At 35.3% G+C, this 25,824-nt stretch overlaps 1 protein-coding gene across 1 annotated transcript in view; it reads left to right on the top strand.

Moving 5' to 3' along the window:
* LOC149776189 (secretin receptor-like) overlaps positions 1–25,824 on the top strand; it is a 116,572-nt gene that overhangs the window by 71,819 nt on the left and 18,929 nt on the right. Inside the window, exons 6-8 of the mRNA XM_089942505.1 lie at positions 5,618–5,783; positions 7,192–7,348; positions 9,823–9,883. Coding sequence (XP_089798631.1) covers positions 5,618–5,783; positions 7,192–7,348; positions 9,823–9,883 — 384 coding nt within the window. The remainder of the gene's footprint in view (positions 1–5,617; positions 5,784–7,191; positions 7,349–9,822; positions 9,884–25,824) is intronic.

Below are 25,824 nucleotides of genomic sequence, written 5' to 3'. Positions count from 1 at the left end.
GTGTTTTTGTACCGCAATTGTGACCCATTGAAGCAGCAATGGTGTTTACGTACCACAATTGTCACCCTTTTTGAAGCATCAGAGGTGTTTTACATACCATAATTGTGACCCTTTGAAGAATCAAAGATGTTTTACGTACCACAGCTGTGACGCTTTGAAGCAGCAAACGTGTTTTACATACCACAATTTTGACCCTTTGATGCAGGAAAGGTGTGTTACATACCACAATGGTGACCCTTTGAAGCAGCAAAGGTGTTTTACATACCACAATTGTCATCCTTTTTGAAGAATCAAAGGTGTTTTACGTACCACAATTGTGACCCTTTGAAGAATCAAAGGGTGTTTTACGTACCACAGTTGTAACCCTTTGAAGAATCGACGGTGTTTTACGTACCACAGTTGTGACCGTTTGAAGAATCAAAGGTGTTTACGTACCACAATATTGGCCCTTTCAAGAATCAAAGGTGTTTTACGTACCATAATTGTGACCCTTTGAAGAATCAAAGGTGTAATACGTACCACAGTTGTGACCATTTGAAGAATCAAAGGTGTTTTACGTAAAACGGTTGTGACCCATTGAAGCAGCAATAGTGTTTTACGTACCATTTTTGTGACCCTTTAAAGCAGCAATGGTATTTTACGTACCAAAATTGTCAACCTTTTTGAAGCATCAGAGGTGTTTTACATATCATTATTGTGACCCTTTGAAGAATCAAAGGTGTCTTACGTACCACAATTGTGACCCTTTGAGGCAGCAAAGGTGTTTTACGTACCACAATTTTGACCCTTTGATGCAGGAAAGGTGTGTTACATACCACAATTGTCACCCTTTCTGAAGCATCAGAGGTATTTTACGTACCACAATTGTGACCTTTTCAAGAATCAAAGGTGTTTTACGTACCACAGTTGTGACCCTTTGAAGAATCAAAGGTGTTTTACGTACCACAATTGTGACCCTTTGAAGCAGCAAAGGTGTTTTACGTACCACAATTGTCATCCTTTTTGAAGAATCAGAGATGTTTTACATACCACAATTATGACCCTTTCAAGCATCAAAGGTGTTTTACGTACCACAATTGTAACCCTTTGAAGCATCAAACTGTTATTTATTTGTACTTTGGAAAACTTCTTCTTCCAAGGCTACCTCTCCTTACACAGATTATTATATTTTTTCAGATTTATGTTTCATAAAAGTACGAAGGAATAAAATCAACCATTTAAACCTCGCCCTCTTTCATTTATTCAAGATGCATTTCTTAAACATAACAAGAAAGCTGAATTTTGTTGGAAATGGTATAGAAACTAATTCCAGGTCAGAGCACTATACTAATGGAGGTCACATTTAAGTATTTTTGTATTTGGTGTTAGGATTTTTATATATCTATGTGTGATTTTTGGAAAGTATGTTGTACAACATATCACAGTTGTAGTTCATAGTACTTTCTTCCACTTATAAAACAACTTTTCCATTACTTAAAAATAATTTATTAAAATAATAGAATAATCGAACTACATTTTGAATTTGTTAACAAAACTACTCCTAAATGTATGGTATATGGTTGAATGGCCGTTTTCCACTTTTACAATTGTATAGGGTTAACTTGGTCGTTATCCACTTTTGCAATGGTAAATGATTAACTTGTTCGTTATCCACTTTTGCAATGGTATATGTTTAACGTGGTCGTTATTCACGTTACAATGGTTAACTTGGTAATTATACACTTTTACCATGGTATACTTTTAATTTGGTAATTATCCACTTTTATCATGGTATATGGTTAACTTGGTCGTTATTCACTTTTGCAATGGTATATGGTTAATTTGGTTGTTATCCACTTTTACAATGATATATGGTTAACTTGGTCGTCATCCACTTTTTACAATGGTATATGGTTAATTTGGTAATTATCCACTTTTACCGTGGAAGGTGGTTAACTTGGTCGTCATCCACTTTTACAATGGTATATGGTTAACTTGGTCGTCATCCACTTTTTATAATGGTATATGGTTAATTTGGTAATTATCCACTTTTACCGTGGAAGGTGGTTAACTTGATCGTCATCCACTTTTACAATGGTATATGGTTAACTTGGTCGTCATCCACTTTTTATAATGGTATATGGTTAATTTGGTAATTATCCACTTTTACCGTGGAATGTGGTTAACTTGGTCGTCATCCACTTTGACAATGGTATATGGTTAACTTGGTCATCATCCACTTTTTATAATGGTATATGGTTAACTTGGTCGTCATCCACTTTTTACAAATGTTAAGATCAGAATGATTAGCATAAACTAAAGGATTGTTTTAAGAGTAGCCCATACAGAACCGCCTCTACGTTTTCTGCGACCAGATGATGCCTCGGATGAATATCTGTGCAGTAATTTACAGAAAAATCATACGTTTTATTCGCCAGAAATTACATCACCAAAAACGAGATCCAATCTGTTGGAATCAACACCAGTATCTCTACGATCGGATTGACTTGAAGATTGTCGAATAGGTTACGAATGATAAAAAAGTTCGAGCATAGATAACATCGCTGTCAATCCTAGTTTCGTAAATAGTGTATATTTGGGTGATTTGGGTTTTTTACGTAGTTTTACAGATTTTTCAGTCATATCACTACAATGTCTGCATTAAGGCAGTTAATAGTTATGTCTTTCTAGCACTGGCGTATCATGCTGCAGACATGTATCATGATGTCCCATCCAGTCACAGTATTCTGGCACCAGGCCAACCAGTCCTAACACTAACCTGTTAATGCTGAGCACCAAGCTAGGTAGCTGCTAGCACCATTTTTTATGTCTTTGGTATGATTCGGCCGTCGTTCGAACCCGCAGAAATTTTGAATCCTTTTGAAGGTACGAACTTCTGTACATTAAAAGTAGATTATATTGTAACAAATTGCGTATTAAATTTATCGAATTTGTCCTCGTTTAACCTAGATGCAGATATTCTAATAGCTAATTTCCTATCGTAGCTGGTCGATGATGGAATGTTCCTAGAGAATAAAGGCTCTATTTACCATCTGTTAGAAATACAATCAGAAATGTTTATCGTTATAGTATTGAATGTCCATATTTGAGAGATAATAATAGGATTTACTGCATACCATACTTTTCTTTGAATGGTAACTCTGACAAATTTTAAAAACACACCAACAATTGCAACAATAAACCCCAACTGGTTATGTAGCAACTTTATCGATGTTAAAAGAAACTGAACTCATATATAATCGAAATATAATCAATAATATATAAAGACTAGAAAAAAATGACTGTGTGTTATTTAGCTAACATCGTACGTACGCAATTTGTTGAAAAAACATTATCTTCGTGACCTACGTGTAAATGAAGTTTTACTCTGTCCTGCTCTGGTCTGTTTCACTTAGATCCACTAACCACGATTCCAAGACGATGACTGCATTTTCTGGGTGAAAGGTTTAATAAATCTATCAACATCAGCTTAGAAATAACACTGATTACTATTACATTTAATCTGAGCACTGTTTGTGATACGTGGAAGACATATTTAATTTCAAGTTTGAAATGGGCTCCTGTGAAAGATCAACCGGTCCATTTAGCTGTGCGAAGAATTGAAAACAAATATTTCAGGTTCAAGGTTATTCCGGAAGCAGAAAAACATTTAGATTTAAGGGATTTAAGGTTTCTGACCATACTTAGTGCTATTAGCAATATTGACCATACTTAGTGCTATTAGCTATATTGACCATACTTAGTGCTATTATCTATATTGACCATACTTAGTGCTATTAGCTATATGACCATACTTAGTGCTATTAGCTATATTGACCATACTTGGTGCTATTAGCTATATTGACCATACTTAGTGCTATTAGCAATATTGACCATACTTAGTGCTATTAGCTATATTGACCATACTTAGTGCTATTAGCTATATTGACCATACTTAGTGCTATTAGCTATATTGACCATACTTAGTGCTATTATCTATATTGACCATACTTAGTGCCATTAGCTATATTGACCATACTTAGTGTTATTAGCTATATTGACCATACTTAGTGCCATTAGCAATATTGACCATACTTAGTGCTATTATCTATATTGACCATACTTAGTGCTATTAGCTATATTGACCATACTTAGTGCTATTAGCTATATTGACCATACTTAGTGCTATTAGCTATATTGACCATACTTAGTGCTATTAGCTATATTGACCATACTTAGTGCTATTAGCTATATTGACCATACTTAGTGCTATTATCTATATTGACCATACTTAGTGCCATTAGCTATATTGACCATACTTAGTGCTATTAGCTATATTGACCATACTTAGTGCTATTAGCAATATTGACCATACTTAGTGCTATTATCTATATTGACCATACTTAGTGCTATTAGCTATATTGACCATACTTAGTGCTATTAGCTATATTGACCATACTTAGTGCTATTAGCTATATTGACCATACTTAGTGCTATTAGCTATATGACCATACTTAGTGCTATTAGCTATATTGACCATACTTAGTGCTATTAGCAATATTGACCATACTTAGTGCTATTATCTATATTGACCATACTTAGTGCTATTAGCTATATGACCATACTTAGTGCTATTAGCTATATGACCATACTAGTGCTATTAGCTATATTGACCATACTTAGTGCTATTAGCTATATTGACCATACTTAGTGCTATTAGCTATATTGACCATACTTAGTGCTATTAGCAATATTGACCATACTTAGTGCTATTAGCTATATTGACCATACTTAGTGCTATTAGCTATATTGACCATACTTAGTGCTATTAGCTATATTGACCATACTTAGTGCTATTAGCAATATTGACCATACTTAGTGCTATTATCTATATTGACCATACTTAGTGCTATTAGCTATATGACCATACTTAGTGCTATTAGCTATATGACCATACTTAGTGCTATTAGCTATATTGACCATACTTAGTGCTATTAGCTATATTGACCATACTTAGTGCTATTAGCTATATTGACCATACTTAGTGCTATTAGCAATATTGACCATACTTAGTGCTATTAGCTATATTGACCATACTTAGTGCTATTAGCTATATTGACCATACTTAGTGCTATTAGCAAAAAACATTAAACTCAATAAATAATGAGCGTGTTTATTTTTTGTTTTTCAATGTATTATTATCAAAATAAATTGCATATTGAAAAATTGATAGGATTATTTGAAATCAATATGAAGAACTAAAATTGTGTAGATTTCAAGAATTATTTTAGGAAACGATCATTAAAAGTTATGGAGGGGGATGTGGCTGGGATTTTCTTTTGTACCGTTATTAGGAGGGTTTCATTTAAAAGAATATTTCTCAGTATATATTACATGTTTAATCTAAAATCACAGCAAGAATATTTTTTTCAAGTTGTTTGGTGCCGGATAAAAAAAATGAAATTCCAGGCCCCTTCTCCCCCTCGCCCATAAAATAAATGATCTGTCTCATATGTCTCAACGCTATGGTAACAAGATTCGTTCCTTTAGAGAACATGCTATTTAAGAGAATATTGTAAGATTTACTGGTTAAGATATGTATTTTAATATAATTGTCCTATTCTTCTCTGTTTCCTAGGAAACTTCATTGTCCAAGAAATACCGTCCATGTAAATATGTTTTTCTCCTTCATCCTGCGTGCCGTCATCTCTCTTGTCAAAGACTTGCTAATGGTAGAGGGATTGGGATTTGCATCTGATGTGGAAACAGCCAATAACACAGTAACTTTTATTACCGAAGGACCGGTATGATGTAATACACACACACACATACATACATACAAAAATATTGTGTGTGTATATATATATATATATATATATATATATATATATATATATATATATATATATATATATATATATGCCATATCAGACGAGTTCCAAGAATGCGGTTTTGTAATTATTTCATACCCCCTTTCTTACGCTGCGTAAATGTTAGTAGCTTTACTGTATGAACGAAGTTCAAAACTAAACGTGATTTATAAACGTTTTACTGAACCTAAAAATATAAATGCGCGTACGTAAAGAAGGTAATTAAGTATTTCAGACCTAGGTTTTTGATACGGAATACGGATTGAACAACTACTATCGAACGCCAGATCTCTAGCCGTTGTTAGTAATTTCTATCAAAAGCCAGCTTTCATGTTTCAATCTCAACAGCGCGTCTGTTCCGTAATTCCAAAAGAACAAGTACTTTATCTTTACAATTAGATTTACAATTGTATGCTTATGATAATACTGTTTTGCCGATATTGTTATATGGATGCGAGATAAGGAGTTTCAGTAAATTTTTTATTAAACATGTACACACATTTTTTTATATATCAGTTGTGTGATTCGTGTTTGTTATGTCTTTTTAAGTGTCCTTTGTCGTCGTACATTAAGAACTTGCTTATGTGTATTGTTGAACGTTACACAAACGAATAAAGTTGAGACTTTATAATAATCAAAAATCGTTTAAGCCATCTAAAATCTGTACATTTTCAAGTGTGTCACACATATTCCTGATTGTGTACAATGCATTGAAACAATGGACATTAACCAGCGTTATTATGAGCAGACATCGAGACAAGAATCGTCTTGGTCCCAGGATGCAAAGCCTGTTGGACATTACCAACTTTATAGCATATTTCTATAACGTATTGTTTCATGCTTTGATTTTCTTGTCTATTTGACCTTACATATATATAATTAATCACTGCTATCCGACAGAATCATCCATGTGTTTATAATTTACTTTTGCTGGTCATTTATATGTATTTATTTTTTTAAGTCAGTAGGCCAGAAAATCAGGTACACACTGTGTGAATTGCCATAAAGAAAGAGATGGGCGTTCGTGCACAGTGTGTCGTCAATTATAAAGGGTCAAGAATTCATTAATTCTGTAAACATGAAACTAAATTCATATAATTTCATAACAGGTATAAAAATAAAAACGAATCTCAAGAAATTATTAACATAATTTTAGCTTAACCATTATTTGCAATTATTATCAAAGCACAAAAGAAAGAGGCATGGAAACAAATAAGTAGTTTCCTTCCGGCGTCGTGAATTAATGGGTTATCGTGTTTTCTGTCACATCATGCTATTTTTAACAATATAAATTTGTGTTACAAAGGCTTAGTAGATATGAATATTTTTCTTATGTTTACAGCACTGGGAATGCAAGTTGTTATACACCCTGTTTCATTACATCTTGTCAGCCAATTATATGTGGATTTTTGTCGAGGGACTCTATCTCCACACATTAGTCATGGTATCCGTCTTCTCCGAAAGAGGAAGCATCCGGTGGTACCTGCTTCTGGGTTGGGGTAAGGAAGAATTTCCAGGCTATGTTGAGATAAGTATAAACCAAAGCAAACTATCATTCAGCGGCAGATCGGAGGGGGGAGGGAGGGAGGGGGGACGGATACTCTTTCTTCAATATGAGCGCGAAACAAAAACCGGAATGTATCCTTGCGTAAGATTAATCTTGGAAAATTGAAAAAGGAGATACAACACAACAAATAAACGAAAAATAAAAAATAAAACAACAACAACAAAAAAAAAAAAACAGGGGATTATGGGAACTTCTCCCCCTAGTTCTTGACCAGGGTTTGTATTTCAAAGACTTCTTGCCTCTTCCCCATCAACACTATTTCTGAACCCATGTCTGTCGTTTTAACACATTTAACTTTTACAAAAATGCTTTTCTATATAACCAGTAAAAACCATCATAATCGCTATATCGAAACTAATGTAGCTATTCGTTTTGTTTGTTTTTTTGGGTTTTTTTTGCAATAGATTTTCTACATTGTTATGTTGGTATCTCAGCGCATTTGTGCCATTACAAATCAGCAAAACCAAGCAAGACAGCAATGTTTCCTTAAAATTCTCTGCTTTCAGGAGATTTAAAGAACGGTAACGCAGTATGATCAGGAGCTATGATTGTCTCAGACTAGGAGTCAGTGACTCTGGTCATTTGTGATTCATTACTGCATTATTAATAACTAAACGAAATACGTAATCAGGCATATTTTAAATAAAATATATGTTTTATTAAATCAATTATAGTAAACTAGATTGCAAAGTTTTTTTTCTGACTGCGACATGACTAAATATTTATGAAAATATCTTTAAATAAACTTTGCTTTTATTTTAAAAGTTTTTGAAAACTGAATGACGACTGAACATATAAAGGAAGAAAGCCGGGTTTAATTCGGATTGGTCCTTGTTGCAGGTCTTTGCATGGGTGGTTGCATGCGCTAACCCAAATTATGATGTGTATGGTATTGTTACAATCAAGGTTCTCGCTACAGAGCGAATCAAACACATGCGTGACTCAGGTTGGAGTCCCATCGTTTCTTCTATTTCCAGGGACCTCAATACAAGATTCGTTGTTAACGTGACAACAAATAATTTCATCTAATCACCAAATGACCACACATCATGAAACTCTAATTTCACACTTGCATGATTTTGCTTGCTTCATATTTGTATTAATCAACAAAAAGCTTTCCAAAGCCGAATATAAGTACTTCACGCCATGTTCCACAAGACATGACCCACACACCTAACACAAAGAATTAGTCCTACTAAATTATTAACTTACTAAACATTCCAACATTTGAATATCAAGAGAATTCGTTATGTTAAGAAATTAGAGGTCATTTTACGAAACTAATCCAAGCTACCATACATTTTCGTTAATAATGTCCATTATGACATCGCTCCTAGAAAATGGCTTATTACTTGGTTTGAGATATATTTTTCCAACACTGACTCGCAATAGTCAAACGAATAATGACCATAATCTAACAAAGCTCTATACGGAGTCGTAAATACAAATAACACATACCCCAGTTTTACTGATATATATATTTATAGCCCTGTTTGCAAGAGCTAAAGAGTGATTCACCCTCATGCACCTGACAATATTGCACACATTAGATTTTTTAAAATTGAGAAACAACGGATACTGCATCATTGGAATCACTGTACAGTTTGCAGCACTGTATCTTTTGCAACACCAAATCATTTGAAACACTGTACCGTTTGCAACACTGTACCATTTGCAATCTTATCTCTTTGATTTCGTTCTGACAAGAAAAACAAGATATCGAAATTCCAGATTGTTTTTGTTTGTAAGGAAGTAAATGTACTTATATAAATTCAATTCGATTTACTCTTTCCATAGAACTAATTCGAACACACGGTACTGTGTGGAAAATGTATTATACTATTATCAAATAATTATTAGTTTAAACTGCAGTTTTTATTGGCTTAAAAAGGTTGTTTTATTTATTCGTTTAGGGCACATCTAATTTACCTTTAATAAACAGATATGTTATTTTAAGATTCTTCAGAATCAAAAAAGATTTTCTAAGATTTGCAATCTATGGTAAAAAATATTTCCAAGTATCTTATATACCCGAGAAAACAAACATTTAATAAAATGAATACTTTAATTATTTGTTTCAGCTCATCTTAGTATTTTGATGTTGTTTCATATTTTAAAAAGTCATAAGCAATTGATTCAACATATCTAAAAAGATTTTACCTTCTCGACATAAAACAACGGTTTATTCTTGTACTCCGGTGTTTGTGTACTTTATGAAAAGTAACTATATTACACAAAAATTAGATTATTAATGTTTTCAGGAAAGAAGGAATGAATAAAAGACAGGAAAAACCGATTTGCATGGATAGTTTTTCCATTCTGTACTACTTTAATAACTGAATTTGCCTTGATGTTATACAATCACAAACTGTATATTTAGTATTCGTTCTATCTTTGCTATTTCAGGTACTCCAATGGTTAGCGTCCTACCCTGGGTTACTGTGAGAATAACCAATGAAAATACGTTGTGAGTACATGTCATATAGTACAAATACTACAAATAGTGTATATCTCATTCAGCGAAGTGTCCTATGTCTTGAATGTGAAACTCTTCAATTCGACTTCTTTGTTTCAGTGTGTGAAAAACGAATCATCTGTATCAATGATGTCAACCAGTTTTCATTCTTGTGATATTTTTCAAAATTGGCTTTTCATCAAATAACATTTTTCATATAGTTTAACATTTTCTACAATAATTGGATGATTATGTTTGTCATGCCCGGTAGTATTAAAATGGGGTTTTCATGCAGTGTGGAAAATTATTTAAAAAATGGCGTAATGAAAATAATGTTTGAAGACGAGTATGCCAATATGATTAGAGAAATGAGTAAGCCTTCCTTAAACAAACAAATTACTAATAATTGAAAAGTTTCAGATACATGATACATCGTTCAGTATGTAAACCATACAACTTAAGTTTAAATTATTGAACATTATAATGATATGAAATAGAAATAAATACAAATAAAAAGTATCGTTAAAACAGTAAATAAAAAGAATTAAAACAAAGAGAAGCGTTGTGTCTGTATAATGATTGTTCACTTGTTTGTCTGGCTGTCACATTTTTTTGCTCCCTACAACGTACCTGATATTAATGACTTGCTGCTGTACATGTGAACTTCTTTGAAAACATTTATCGTTTGGGTTGGACATGTATAAAGGGCTTTTACGTTAGACACACCTAAATCAGGGGGAAAAACGTGTGTATTCTGATCATTTAAACATATATTTAGGAGAAATATTAGTAACCTTTCTAGGGTTTATAAAAAATAGTATAGTAAAGAATACTGAAGCCAAGGATATTGCATATCTGTCAGAGACTTACCATTTTACCAGTCAAAACACAAAATTCGAGGATCAAAATGCAACTGAAGGTATTGGTAGGAAACTAAAAGCATTAGAGCCAATTAAACAAGACGACGAATAAATCTTATTTCTGCTGGCTAAATGGACACACCTAAATAAAGGGGGGAACAAATCTGCATATTTCATTTACTTTTTGTTGTTCTGAAAATAGCTTGTTTTGTTTTTTATTCGAACACATTACTTTAAAAGTATCCGTTCCTACCATTGTTCCAGAAAAGAGATCTCAGCAGTATTTATGTATGTATATATGTATGTATGTATGTATGTATGTATGTATGTATGTATGTATGTATGTATGTATGTATGTATGTATGTACGTATGTATGTATGTATGTATGTAGGTATGTATATATGTATGTGTGTGTGTGTGTGCGTGTTTTGTATGTATGTATGTATGTATGTATGTATGTATGTATGTATGTATGTATGTATCTATGTATGTATGTATGTATGTGTGTGTGTATGTAGGTAGGTAGGCAGGTAGGTTGGTAGGCATGTATGTACGTGTGTGTATGTATGTATGTAGGTAGGTAGGTAGGTAGGTAGACATGTAGGTATGCTTTTCTTTCCAAAATTTACCCTCGTATTTTGTTGATTTTTATTAATGGGCGTTGCGTCTCATTTTTTTAAATTGCAAGTAAGATCTGACGATAAGATTTGTGTATTGGTTGTACATGTTTAAATTGGTTGTACATGTGTAAATTTTTCGATGAAGAGAAAGCGTGTGACATTAGACAACTGTTTACTTTCACCATGAATGACAATAAAAATTTCTTTGTTCCGTAAACATTAATGTCATTTCAAAATGTAAGGAATTGTCAAAATATATTTTATTGTCACAGTGTGATACATTGGGATTGGGCACATGGTCTAACAACTTTAAGGGATAAGGCATAAAAACTGAATGAAACAGATACTCGATATAAATACTACATTCCTATTTACATATATGTGTAATTTTAATATTAGCATATGATATTCTTTATTTTGGCCATTAAAACAATATGTCAAGTCTTAATAGGATTTTTGTAACCGTTTGCATTTTGCTAGCACATAAATACGTTTCCCATAATCATCTTGAATTCGATTTAATTTAAAGCACTCTGGAAAGTCAATGAAAACCAATACAGTCTTATGAAAGTTCGAAACTCGGATGTAGGATAACGATGATTAGCCAAGACTGTCAAAATATATTACTGTACCTGCATTAAATTACAAGACGAGTATGAGATTTGGGGTCCAGTCTAGAATTCTTTATCAATATCCAATTTTGGCCATGTATGTATTATGAATCGTTTTCTTTCACTGACACTATATAACATCGTGCAGTCTAATTCGGTAACACCGCTCATATCTCGTATGCAAACAAACAGTTCTACCTTGATTGCACGACTACAGCAATCATTTGGATAGAGGTGTGTGTGTGTGTGTGTGTGTGTGTGTGTGACTTGGAATTTTAACGTAGCATTGACAATTTTTCAGTCATATCGCTACGATGTCTGCTGTGTGACAGTTTATAGTGATGTCTAGCGCTGGGGCATCATATCGCAGACACGTAGCATTATGTCCCACCCAGTCACATTATCCTGACACCAGGCCGACCAGTCCTAACACTAACGTCTTAATGCTGAGCGCCAAGCGAGGCATCTGTTATTACCAAGTCTTTGGTATAACTCGGCCGGGGATCGAACCCACGACTTCACGCATCAAAGGCGGACGCTCTAACCACTAGGCCACCAGAACGGTCCATTTGGATAGGTACAGTTAATTTGTGCCTTTTTGGAGTAATACTAATTTCGAACAGAGGTAAGGCACATTAAAGACAATTGAAGAAAGGGATATACACAATAAATAGGTATATGTAATATGGATTGTGGGAACATTACTCACATGTTCTCCTACATTATGCAACATAATGAAACTACACACCTCAGGTCTAAGCTGACTGCCTTCCAATGAGGGATCGCAGTTAGTAGAATCTCATTAATTCCATAGGTGGCAGCACGGGACAAACAGTCCAACATCACTTCCGGTCTACTCCCTACTTTGCAATTAAACAAAGAATTGATAGCATCTTATTCTTGCTTTTAAATGTATCAGTCTTACGGACCCTCACAAAGGGGTTACAAAAGGAGGTGCAAAGTTACCTGGGCAAAAGAAGGACTTAAACTTTAGACAGGTATTCAGCACTGACGTTGTAAAAAATGGAAACGTCACATATTCTGTGCGCGTGTGTACGTGTGATTTGTTAAGGTAGCTTTAGCAATTATTCAGTCATATCGCTATGATTTCTGCTGTGTGTGGCAGTTTATAGTGATGTCTAGCACTGCGGCATCATGCCGCAGACATGTAGCATCATGAACCACCAAGACACATTATGACGACACCAGGCCGAGCAGTCCTTCGACTAACCTCTTAATGCTGAGCGCCTAGCGAGGCAGCTGGTAGTAAAATTGTTATAGTCTATGGTATGACTCGGTATGGCCTAGAACGCGCGACCTCCCGCACCCGAGGCGGACACTCTAACTAAATAGGCCACCGGAGCAGTCAACATATTCTAATATCTGCACAATGAAATGGAATTTGCGTTATTTCCGCATATTTACCTTTGTGGTTCTTAGTATTTTTTCAGCCGATAAATGTCTCTAAAATTATATGGCCAACGATTTCTTGTGGAAAATTCTTCAGATAATTAGTGGGTGGGGTAATTTAGTCTTAAATATGACTTAAGTTTCTTGAAACTGTTCATTTTCGTTCTTTTCGAAAATTGTTTTTGTTGTTTTTTATATACAGTTTTTCTGATTTAAAAAACATAATGTATCAGACATAGATAAAAGTTGCAGAGAGATAGTTTGCTATTTACGGTTTTACATAATTAAATGAAAAACTCGTGATTGCTAAAAAGACAGACATTCAATTTTTTATTTGGACTACTTGATGAACTGCTAAACTGTAATGAATGCTTCATATTTTATACCGATTGTTTTAATGCTATAAATATTCAGAATCAATAAAATTAGAGTTTTGTCAGATTTGATAGCATGACTTTTAATTTTAATTTTAAATTCCAATTACTCTTGTGTTGCCTGTTCCAATATAACTTATTTTATGACCAGATTAACAAACAGTGTTTAAAATAATTTGACATAAGGATGAACAGTATTTCTTCCAGACTTTAAATAACAAAAAAGAACTTTGTACAGATTTTTTTAAACTTATTGATTATTGCAATTTTAGATTGTTTCTGGAGGCTCAACCTGTATTGAGATTGAGATTTCGAAATAAATTCTGGTTAAGACTATCAGACTATGATTATCTTTATTATGGAGACCACCTGTTCTTACTTAAAATGGATTTTATTGATTTAATATCAAACCTGTGCATGCATGATTACAATAGGAGTCGAAAACGATTAAGGTTGTACTGTTTATATAAACTTAAAAGAACGACAGCAAAGGTCAAATTTAGTGTTTTCTAGCTAACGCAACATATTTTTTGATTCGCCTCAGAATAAAAACCGATATAATTTGTTTTTGTTGGTACATGTGTTATGAATCACGCATTCTAAGGGACAATACAAGATCGAAAATTTATTCTGACACCTGACAATATATGTTGATGTAGATTGATATAAAGAAAATTAAAATAAAACTTAAAACAGACTGTTAGAACCTGTCATGAAAGAGATACCATTCAAATTTATAATGTATAATGACGCATTTGATCGGTATTAATCAAATGCAGATTAACAGAATTGATGGAAAATCAAAATGAATCAAATGACGAGTTCCTCAGTCTATTTTTTAAACTTTCTGTGCGTAAATATTACAACCTCTTTTCCTCCTTCGAATTATCTTAATCAGTCTTCCTGTTTACTTAATGGGTCCCTTCATCAAATAAAATAATATCACTTTATTGTAATATGTCTTTTGATTGTAGTACCTTTCATGTGTAAATGGAGGCCGTGCTGTCACTGTTTGCTATTAAGGTGTATAAGATCGTATTTGTTTTGCTTATTTACGAAACAGAACTATTAAGTTGAACTCACCGATCTTGAACTCGCTTCGATATAATTCGAACGGCTAAATGATCTAAATTCTTTAATTCCACTCCATCGCAGATGCATTGCTTGTTTCTTAGCTTCTTAATCTTCCCTACTTACCATTCAACTATAACGTAAATGATTTCTTTATTTGCTTCATTGTGTTATTCATGGTTGCATATGCGTGGGTACCCTGATGAGACTGTTGGATTGGTTACGATTTTCGCAGTACACTGGATGACATCAAAATGGAAAACAGACTTGTAATTGATCTTAATAAGCAAAAGGAGTGATGTGGTTGTAGGATAGACCCGATGCTCCGTCTGCATGTCATAAGGGTCGAGTAATGGAGGCAGGAGCAGCAGTGGTTCTGTGGTCAGAGTGTAAGATTTGCGACCTAAGGGTGCGGGTTCGAATCCTACTATCAGATCAACTTGGATTGGCTAGCGTTGCGTGTCCCTTGGCATGATATTTTACTTCAATTGCTGTAGCACAAAACACTTGTGCCGTAAATCAACAAGACCAACAAAATCATACGGTCTAAACGAAAACGTTTAATTCAAGACTTGATATAAATTCACTTTTTGCCACGGTGATTATCGGCCCATTAATAGCTAAAATTTCCATCAAGAGCACTTCAACAACAAATTAAATTATGCTACAGCAACATCTAGGAGATAATCGCATCCTTCATCCCATAAAACAGGTTTGCGTGTCTAGAGAATATGGATAATGAAAACAATACGATTATAAAATGCTACCGCCCTACTGATTTGCATTGAACCATTGATAGTAATTTGTCCATATTGCCAATTTAGAAGTAAAGTGTCTTTTGTTTTGTTGTACAGGCAAATACAATTAATTTAGTTCTTAGAGACAGTAATGTTATTATTTATCCAAATTACTATACTCTCGTTTGTGGTAAGACCGACAAAAGCCTATTTCATTCTATGGACGATCTATCCAATGTGATACTTTCAAAACGAAGAAAATGATAGGCTTCGCTGTTCGTTTACCAGAAAATTGCAGGTGCCCACAATACATTTGCATCCCAGTGAAATCTCCCAGCTTACATCTGGTAGTACCTTTGCTGCGACAGCAATAAAATGGAAATGGTTTTAAATATGAGTCAACATTTTGCGTAAAATTTACACTTGAATAGGTTTATTCTGAATTATATCCATTTTTTTCCACTATTCAGCCAATAAATCGCTGTCATTTTTAAACAGGGTATATAATATACCACCTAACACAGACTGGTTTCATATCTCATAAAAAAATAAATTGCCTGTGACGAGCACCTATTTCTCTTAACAGATGAAAATGACATTGCTAAAACATATGAGTGAATATCAGCTAATCCACTTGCGCGAGTCATTGCGACCGATTCGTTGCGTTTTACATTTTTTTTATATCCAGTTTTTCACGTACCTGCTGTTGGAATGTTATTTCGAAATAAATAAAATACTCCGTTCTATCAAAATGCGACAGCAGCAGGGAAGTTCTACAGACCAGGTGGCTCAGATAAAATTAAGCCTCCCACACAAACTTTATCCGTACAACCCTCAGATTTCAAAAATAAACCCTCCTGCGCAAATTAATCAGCGAAATTTCGACCCAGGATGCAATTTCAGACATAAAAAAAACAACAATTTTTTTTTGGGGGGGGTATAGTAAAATTTGTGTGCGATTGCAAGGAAAGGACTGCAAATGTTAATTTTACTTCACATTAAAATAATATCATTGAAAATAAGATGAGTCGAAAAACTAGCACAGTTGGAGAGCCTCATTCTGCCAGATTAGCGCGAGAAGAATTAGCGGCAGTAAAGAAGCTTATTCCAACAAAACAATTATTTAAGAAAAAAGTTCGTGAGTACGATGATTCACAATATCATATTGGTGAGGTATCGTCAAAATGGTTGAGTCCAGTCACTGGAGTTATCGAACAAGTCGCATATGGCAAACAACAAAAGGATAAGGAACTTAAAGATCTTGGGCTTATTCCCATGACGAGAGATATCGAGCAACATACTCGAGTTGTTCCTGGCCGGCTTGATCAAATTCATCAAGAACAAACACAAGCACGTCAAGCACAAGCACAAGCGCAAGTGCGAGCGCAAACACAAAGGTTACAAGGACAAATACAACAAGCACGAACAAAAGCACAAGTGCAAGCAGTGTTGAAAGCACAAGCACAAGCAAAAAAACAAGCACAAACACAGACACAAGCACAAGAACAAGTACAAGCACAAACACAGACACAACCAAAACAAGAAGAAGAAGAACAAGAAGAAGAAGAACAAGAAGAAGAACAAGATCAACCCCAGAGGGGGGAAAGAGTAAGGTCGGGTGCCGATAAATTTACCAATGAAGCTGTCGCAATGATAAAATCAATGAGTCCGGATGATGTTGTAAAATTTACTGCAGATAATTATAAGAAAGCAACACGAGAAAAATTTATGAAGCCCGGTGAAGCTGAAAATGTAACATTTGTGCAATGGACAAAGTGGATATATTATGTGTACAGAGATGTCAGATCGGTTAAACGCAATGATCCAGTATATTCTGAATTTTACAATGCTATACATGAATATGAACATGAGCAAAAAGTTGGTCAGGAACAAGCATTATTACCTTCATCTAGTAAAATTGAAACCGAACCAAAGGAAATTCCAAAAATTGGACAAAAACCATTTACACCATCAAATTTTTTTACTGACGATGCTCTTGAACAATTTAGTGACGAAGATAAATTAATTCAAATAGCTAGATTTGGTCTTACAGACTCGGAAAAATATTTGAGACCGCAGTATTCTCGTGCAGATTTGTCAAGAAAAGATTGGATCAATATGGTGTATTTTGCTTCTGTGAATAAATCTATTAACCCAAACGACCCTGATTACATAAATTTTATAGAAAAAATAAATCAATTAGATTGGGGAGGTAGTTCAGAACCAAAAACAGGACACGGATATACAGTCTGCCCTGACAGTGTTGTCAACGACGTATCTCGCCTCGAAGTATTAATCGGAGGAAAACGAGCTGGAAATAACTCTCGCGAAATAATCAACGAAGCATCAGATATTTGTCAGCGATTATTTCGTGGTGGTGTAATTGATTCTCACATTTACAAGGAACTCGTTGATGAACTCATTGATTAAAACAACATAATTGAAATAATATGATTATTCACAAACATCAACGCAGACCAAGACAGGTCCGCGTAGTTAACTCTAGATTGCCAGTATACAAATATATCCACGGCAATGGACTTGGCGATATTATTGGAAGTCTTGTCACTCGAGTAGCACCTAAAATTGGTCCTGCGATCAAACAATTAGGATTAAAAGCAATAGGAAAGATCGGCGAGACCGCTGTTTCTGGTATTGGCAATTTAGCCAGTAAAGGCTTCAATGCTGTCAAAAATAAAATATTAAATTTAATACGTAAAAAACGACCCGTCAAATTACCTATCACCAGAGAAATGCCACCCGAAATTAGCAAAACCATAAACGATGCAGCAAATAAGAAAATAAACGATCTAGCACAGGAAGTTGCTAAAGCAAATATAGCGCATGAAATTGCAAACACAAATCTAGCAGACACAAATCTAGCGCATGAAATTGCAAATACAAATCTAGCGCATGAAATTGCAAATACAAATCTTGGAAATACAAGTTTTATTTCAGGTGATGGTCTTCGTTTTAGACGATATCATTAATAATAATGTTCGCAAGAGTGTCAAATGAAGTGTTTGACATGGATGAGCCCGTAGGTAGGGACACATCAGTACGAGATTTACAGTATTTCTCATACGACGTAGTTGACCCAAATACAGCTAATCGTAAGGAAATTCAAGTCCACGATACAACGAGATATTTTCTTCCATCTGAGGCGTATATCGAATTTGTTGGGAAAATTAAGAAAACCGATAATACTGATTATGACAATAATTTCAAAATCGGATTTGTCAACAACGGTATCATGGCGTTATTCAAGAGCGCTACTTACATGATCGACGGAAGAGAGATTGAATCAATCAATGACAATGTTGATATAGCAACAACGATCATAGGCCTAGCAAGATACTCGGATGATTTTACCAGATCGGCCGGCCCTGGTATGATGTTCACCAAGGATAACTCTAATCAAGCTGATCATGTCCAGTATATTATCAGACAACCGAATAATCGTGCTGATCCTCCTGTTGTTGCTCAAGCCGTTGGTCCTACTCCTTTCGAAGATATGATTATTAACACCAATCCCAATTACAATCTTGGATTTGCCACGCGAAGGAAAATGCTAACAGCCGGGGAACGAAATTTCTCCTGTGCAATTCCACTATCTCATATTTTTGGATTTTGCCGGCATTTCAGGAAAGTTATTTACGGGGCAAAACATACAATTTCCTTTATTCGAGATGAGGCTGGCAATAGCAGAGCCATCTGGCGAGATTTGGGTGCGGGGGCAAACGACGCCGGTAAAGTATTATTAACTAAAATTACTCTGTGGATGCCAGCAATAACACCATCGATTCTCGAGGAAGAAAAATTATTATCATTCATGAATCAAGGGGGAAAATCCGTCATGTCCTGGCTAACAACAACAACCGACTCCTGCGATGTTAATATTAACGGAATATTTACCTGGCGAATTGCGTCACAACAGGGTGTTTCGGCACCTAGGCATATCTTCATTGTTCTTCAAAATGCAAATAGATACGATCAAATGCATAGTCATATGATATTCGATCAATTCGCGGCAACAAACGTTTCATTGAGAATAAACGGTCAACAAGAACCATCCGAGGAAATAGCTATTAATTTTGAACTTTTATCTACGGCACGCGCGTATCATCGATTGTTAAGTTTCATGGGGCGTGATCAAAATATTGATACTGGATTGCAAATATCACAGTTAGATTTTAATACTCTCTATCCCATCTATTACTTTTCCCTGGAACATCTCGATTTGGTAAAACAATCAGTTGTTGATATTCATTTCAAAGCCAGAATTAACACAGGAGGAAACGCAAGAGCCATCGCGGTTATTCTCAGTGATAGAACAATGATCTTGGAAGGCATCAGTGGTAGAATGAGAGTCATCGACGCTCCCGTAGAGAACATGTAATAAATTCCAAATTTAGATTAAGTGATTATTAATATGCCATACGATCACGTCAGCGTAACTCTGACCCCCGGTCAGGTGAAAAAGCTTCAATCAGCAACAACAGCGCGACGAGGTTTAAGTTTAACCTTGAAAAATAATCAGCTTCACGGTGGACCTAACAAACTATCGTTAACTAAAAATCAACATGGACATTTCACCAGAGCCAAATCAGCAAATACTGGTATTCGCCTGAATCTCTCAATAGGAGCAATCAGAGATATGGTCAAAATAGGTGGTATTTTCCCTCTATTGGCCGCTATTCCAGGATTGATAGCTGGAGCTCTCCCCGCGATTGGAAAGGCAGTAGGATTAGGCGCGCTTGGAGGGATAGGTTCCGCATTAGCAAAAAAAATTACCGGAGGAAGATATCGCAAAAAAAAGGGAGGAGGAAATATCCAGGAGGAGAACCTAAAAAATTTCCGGGGGGGCCTAAAAAGTCTTTTACAAAGACCAGGATCAGCAGCAATCGCTGCTCCCTTGATCAAAATGATTCGACAACAGGAACAAAAAAAGGGAGGTTTTCTTATCGGTCCGCTTGTAGCCATGGGATTGTTAGGAAAGGCATTAAGGAGACGGGACGCACAGCTAGCACAAGGATCCGGTCTTTATCTAAGACGACCCCCGTACGGATCCGGGTTAAGTCGAGCCTACCAGCCTCAAATTTAGATTTGATAAGTGAAGCAAAAAAAAAGAAAATAAAATTTTTCAGAGGCGTATTTATGCGAGATCAACTACCTGACAAACCAAATTCTACAGAGACAGGAATAATAAATCTTGATAAAAATTCTGGTCCTGGCACTCACTGGGTTGCTTACGCGATTAATCCTCGCGAAGTTATTTACTTCGATTCGTATGGATTAGCACCACCAAACGAATTTATCAAATACGTGTCAAAACTAAGACTTCCGGTTTGGTATTCAACGCTTCCAACACAAACATTAGCAGATCCACCAATATGCGGCCCGGAGTCAATTAATGTCCTTGATGCAATTTCAAAATCATCCAACTCTTATCGCAAAATTTTATTTGAATATACCTTAGATAAATATCATGGTTGACATTTACGGTAGATCCCTCTTCAGAAAAGAAAAAAAAGCAGTCGACATCGATACATCAAAGTTTGCAACCAAGAGCGATATTAACAATCTTTTATCGCTGTCAGAGGTGGATCCTGGCGAAGTTGCTGTTTTTCAAAATACCGAAGGAAGATTACAAACCAGCAACGTCAAAATAACTGATATAATCAAGCGAGACGAATACCGCGATCACATTAGTCAGTTTACTCGCCAATCGGAGATGGTATTAAAATCTATTGCTGATATCGCCGATATTATAGCGAAGTTACCCCTGAAGGCCAATATCGCGGATGTGGAAAAATCCGACAAAGAGTTATCAGCAACGTTGCTTCTGAAGGCCGATAAAGCATTACACGACGATCTTCAGGACAGAATGACAAAAAGACTTAACAGGCTAAATAACGACCTTAAAAAACTTGACGATGCCTTAGCTAAATTTAGCAAAAAATTTGACGAGGACATAAAAACATCCAGCGATACTTCCTCCGCCGCAAACGAACTAGCAAAGAAAAAAGCCGATCAAGCATCGCATGACGATCTCAGCGAGAGAATAAGAAAAATCAACGAGGATATCACTGAAATTCTCGCCGATATTACCAAAATAAATACCGCGATGGGTCAGAAAATCGATAAAACATCAATCGACGATCTCAGCGAGAAAATAAAAAAAATCAACGAGGAAATTACTAATATTCTTGCCGAAATTAACAAAGTAAATATCTCGATGGGTCAGAAACCATCAATCGACGATCTCAGCAAAAAAATCAACGAGGAAATTATTAAACTCGGCGATGTTGTTGTTCCTGAATTTACCAAGGGGATTAACGTGATGCAAGGACAAATAAATGAGAAAATAAAATCCATCAACTATGAAATTAACGTGGTACGTGAATTGGCGCGTCAAAAGTTAGATACATCAACGTACGACGAAAAAATTGACAAAAAGGTCGATATAACATCACACGACGATCTCAGAGAAATTGTGAGAGAAATACACGCGGATGTTTCAACGATGCGAAGTTTGAACAATAAACTTCTCGACGCAGCCACAAAAATTGATGATTTAAAAGAAACAATAGTTAAGGAACATATTGGATTATTAAAAAATATTAGTTTTCCACCAGAGGTAAGAACAGGTAATCTTACTTGTTTAATACCGTTTGTGGTGTACGGTCTTGGGATGAACATATGGAAACCCGAGGAAAATTTATTCAACTTCTCTGCGCCAATTACTGGGTTATATCGAATATATATTCTCTCAAGGATAAAATTTAAGATAACAATAAAAATACATAAATGGTACCATACCTTCGATGAATCTTCCGGATGTTTAAATATTTTACTAACTAAAAATATCAACGAAACATTTACGTTAGAACCACCAGATAGAACCACCATGGGACCGATCAATTATTTTACAATTTTCGAATATGTTTACCAAATACCCGCAATTGATTGGATAAACTAACTAATAAATGACTGCATCGGATTACCGTTACAATCAGGCGAGATCATGGCAGGATTCGCTAAAAAAACTCCTCGACGATTATCAGATAAAAATAAAGAAATATCAGCGTAGATTAGTTACCATTGATGTTGCTGTGTACGCGGTATCTGCTGTGGTCGCTGGTGCAGGAATAATTCTATCCGCGGTAACAATGATAGCGCCAATCGTAGCAACAATAATAATCTCGTCAACAACAACAATTGCCGGTGTTCTAAATATTATCGCGAAAAAGATATCCTCGTGCACAAGTGAGAAACTATCTTCGTACAAAAATAAACTAACTAAGATCAATGACGCGTACTCAAAATTATCATCGTTACTTTCGGAGAGTCTTAATGACGGTATTATATCCGATCTAGAATTTTCTTCGATTATCAGTATCTACTCGGAGATTGAACAAATGAATATTAATAATGTCCGAGTTAGCCCAGATCGTGACAAACACGACACCACCGACAACAACGTTAATATCGCTAAGTTCAACGAAACCAGAATTTAGCATTAATTTCTCAACACCAATCAGCGTCAACGAAATTGCATTAACACAATTGCGCGTCTATAATAGCTGGCCCAATGTTAGATCGAAATCATTTGGTAATTTGATGTCAAACAACTCACTTGTTTTTGCAAATAAAAATAAACCCGATGGAACACCTGATTGGATCGTCGTTGGTATACCAACGGGCAGTTATGAAATTGATCAGCTGAATAATGAGTTTATCACTAGAATATCAAATATAACCGGCGATGCTACTCCGGGAATAAAGATATCTGCGCATGAACCGACGTTGTCATCGATGATAGAAGTGAAATCGCCGTATATTGTTGATATTTACCAATCATCGATTAGAAACATATTAGGTTGGCCCGAGGTCGCACCTCTGGTAGAACCAAAAAAATCGGATGTTATTATTCCAGGTTGGTATGAGGAAACCCTTCCAGAACTACCGGAACCAAAAAAATCGGATTTTACAACCGACGAAGGATGGTACGAAAATACAAAACACAAACCTTTGATCCACAGCGCCATCAATCTCATGAATAACCACAAATTTAACCTAGTAATGTTCGCTTTCACTTTTATTAACGAAAGAATTCTCTCATGGCTGCCTCTTCCTAAAATCCCCCCAGATGTGAAAATCTTCGACGCTACCCACATTAACAGGATAATAGCCCCCATAGACGGTATCTTGGTAAGAAGAACACTAGACGAGTTTATTCAAGAACACGAATTACAATTAAATTTATTGCGAGGATCATTTCATGAATGCATCCTAAATAAATCTGGTTCATGTAGCGAAATTATAAAGCACGTGAAGATTTTAAATCAACTTGCGAATGATATTGAATATTATCATGATATGTTTATTCGGGCGATAGTCGACGATATATCAATTACCGACTATGTTCTCCCTATTAGCAAATTCGAGTTGATCAAAAACTCAGGAGAAAAACAAAAATTCATGAGAGTATTTGAATTAACCGAGGAAACACTGCCAAATTTCAAATTTCCCAATTCTGATTTTGATGCGATGAGAAAATCCGTCACTGATACCATTGATGATTTATTTCCGAAATTACATGCCGCATGGACTAAAAAAGTACATTCAGAATTGATTCTTAAACACAATAACAATCCTGACAAAGGTGGACGACATATATCGCCGGATATCGTTAATATAACGGAAGTTATCGCGATTTATCTTCACGCGGATGTTGTCGAGGGTAGCTATAATGTTGATTCGTCAGTGTCGAATCAAGCGAATCAGGGATTTGTATTGTATTCGTTTTCACCTAGCGCATCTCCTGGTTATTTGATAATAAAAGAACCAATGAATCCGTTTTACCTGCGATGTCATAATCGATTGTTGACAAGAATAAATTTCAAACTAACGGATCAAAAAGGAAATTTGCTTGATATACGAGGAGAAACTGTTAGTATCAATTTGCTAGTAAGATCGTGAGTGAGATTTTTAAATTTATATCCCAGAGAAAAATAGGCGAAAAAAATAAATAAAAACCAAGGGAAATTTCAAAATTAATCTTTTTTTTTGTTTTACAGAAATTATTCAGGAACTAGATGATTCCCTAATTTTACTTTCATCGACAAGTCTTTTCAATTGTCTGACACGCGAACTTGTAATTTTTCGTGATTCATATGCGTCTGATAAAATCAACCTAGCATTCTCCACCAACATCGATAATTTAACAAAATCCTCGACGCGATCATCGCTGACTGTCGAAAGTGATTGGTATATCGCAATCTGGATTTTCTTTATTAATTTATACTCCGACGGTAGCGTGTATTTGTATTCAAGTTTTCCTTGAACAATTGTTTCGAATTCCGATCGAATTTTATTCGTGTCTAACTCCGATGAAAGATTTATTTTTTTCTTCAGATCATCAATCGCTCCAATGATGTCGTTTATAGTTTCCTCATTCATTATATTAATTTTGTAATATTCAATTATTCTTCATCCTCGATTTCCGAATCAAATATTATTCGAGTATAGGAAAACTCGATCCACTCGCCAAATCGATAAGAAAATGCTGCGCTAGTTATTTTTTCTGCCGCACGATACACCGATGCTGAATTAATACTGAAATGTTTTGCTGCTGCAGTCATCGATTCGAATGCAAGTTCCTCACCTGTTTCTAAATTTATCGATTTGACGGCCTTAGCTGGTAGCCATATACCACCAGTATTGCCAACCCTTGAATTTTCACTCGGAGTTACTGCTCGAAGATTAGAAAGTTTGTTGTTAAGTTTATCTCCGTCGATATGATCAATGACAAGTCCTTTCCTGATATGTCCTTTGTGACATTCGAACACAAATCTGTGATTGTAATAATTTGTTTTGTAGGCGGTAAATTTGAAATATCCTGTATTACAAATACGACCAACACGTTTCTTTGTTCTGATATGTCTAACGGTACCATCGGTAGATGCCTCGTATCCCTCGATGGTTGGATGCGATCTATACTCGTGTGAGATTTTCATTGCAGGAATCGTTGATTTCATTTCCATATATGATATTCTCTTTGTTTAAATCATAATTTGCTTTGAAACGATTAATATAATCTTCTTCACATTTTATCACTGACGAGGATCTTTTTTCATAGTATCTTCGTAATTCTCGATATTTTTTCCCACCACAAGAGAAACACAATCGAGTTTTTCCCCGAATGCCAACTTGGCAAACTAAACACCGTTGTGGTCCTTTGTTACCTCGTCGAATTGCGTATAT

This window comes from Sinohyriopsis cumingii, chromosome 18 (genome assembly GCF_028554795.1).
Source record: "Sinohyriopsis cumingii isolate HCF-2022 chromosome 18, ASM2855479v2, whole genome shotgun sequence".
NCBI classification, from domain to species: Eukaryota; Metazoa; Mollusca; class Bivalvia; order Unionida; family Unionidae; genus Sinohyriopsis; species Sinohyriopsis cumingii.
This window is presented reverse-complemented; position numbering and strand designations above follow the sequence as displayed.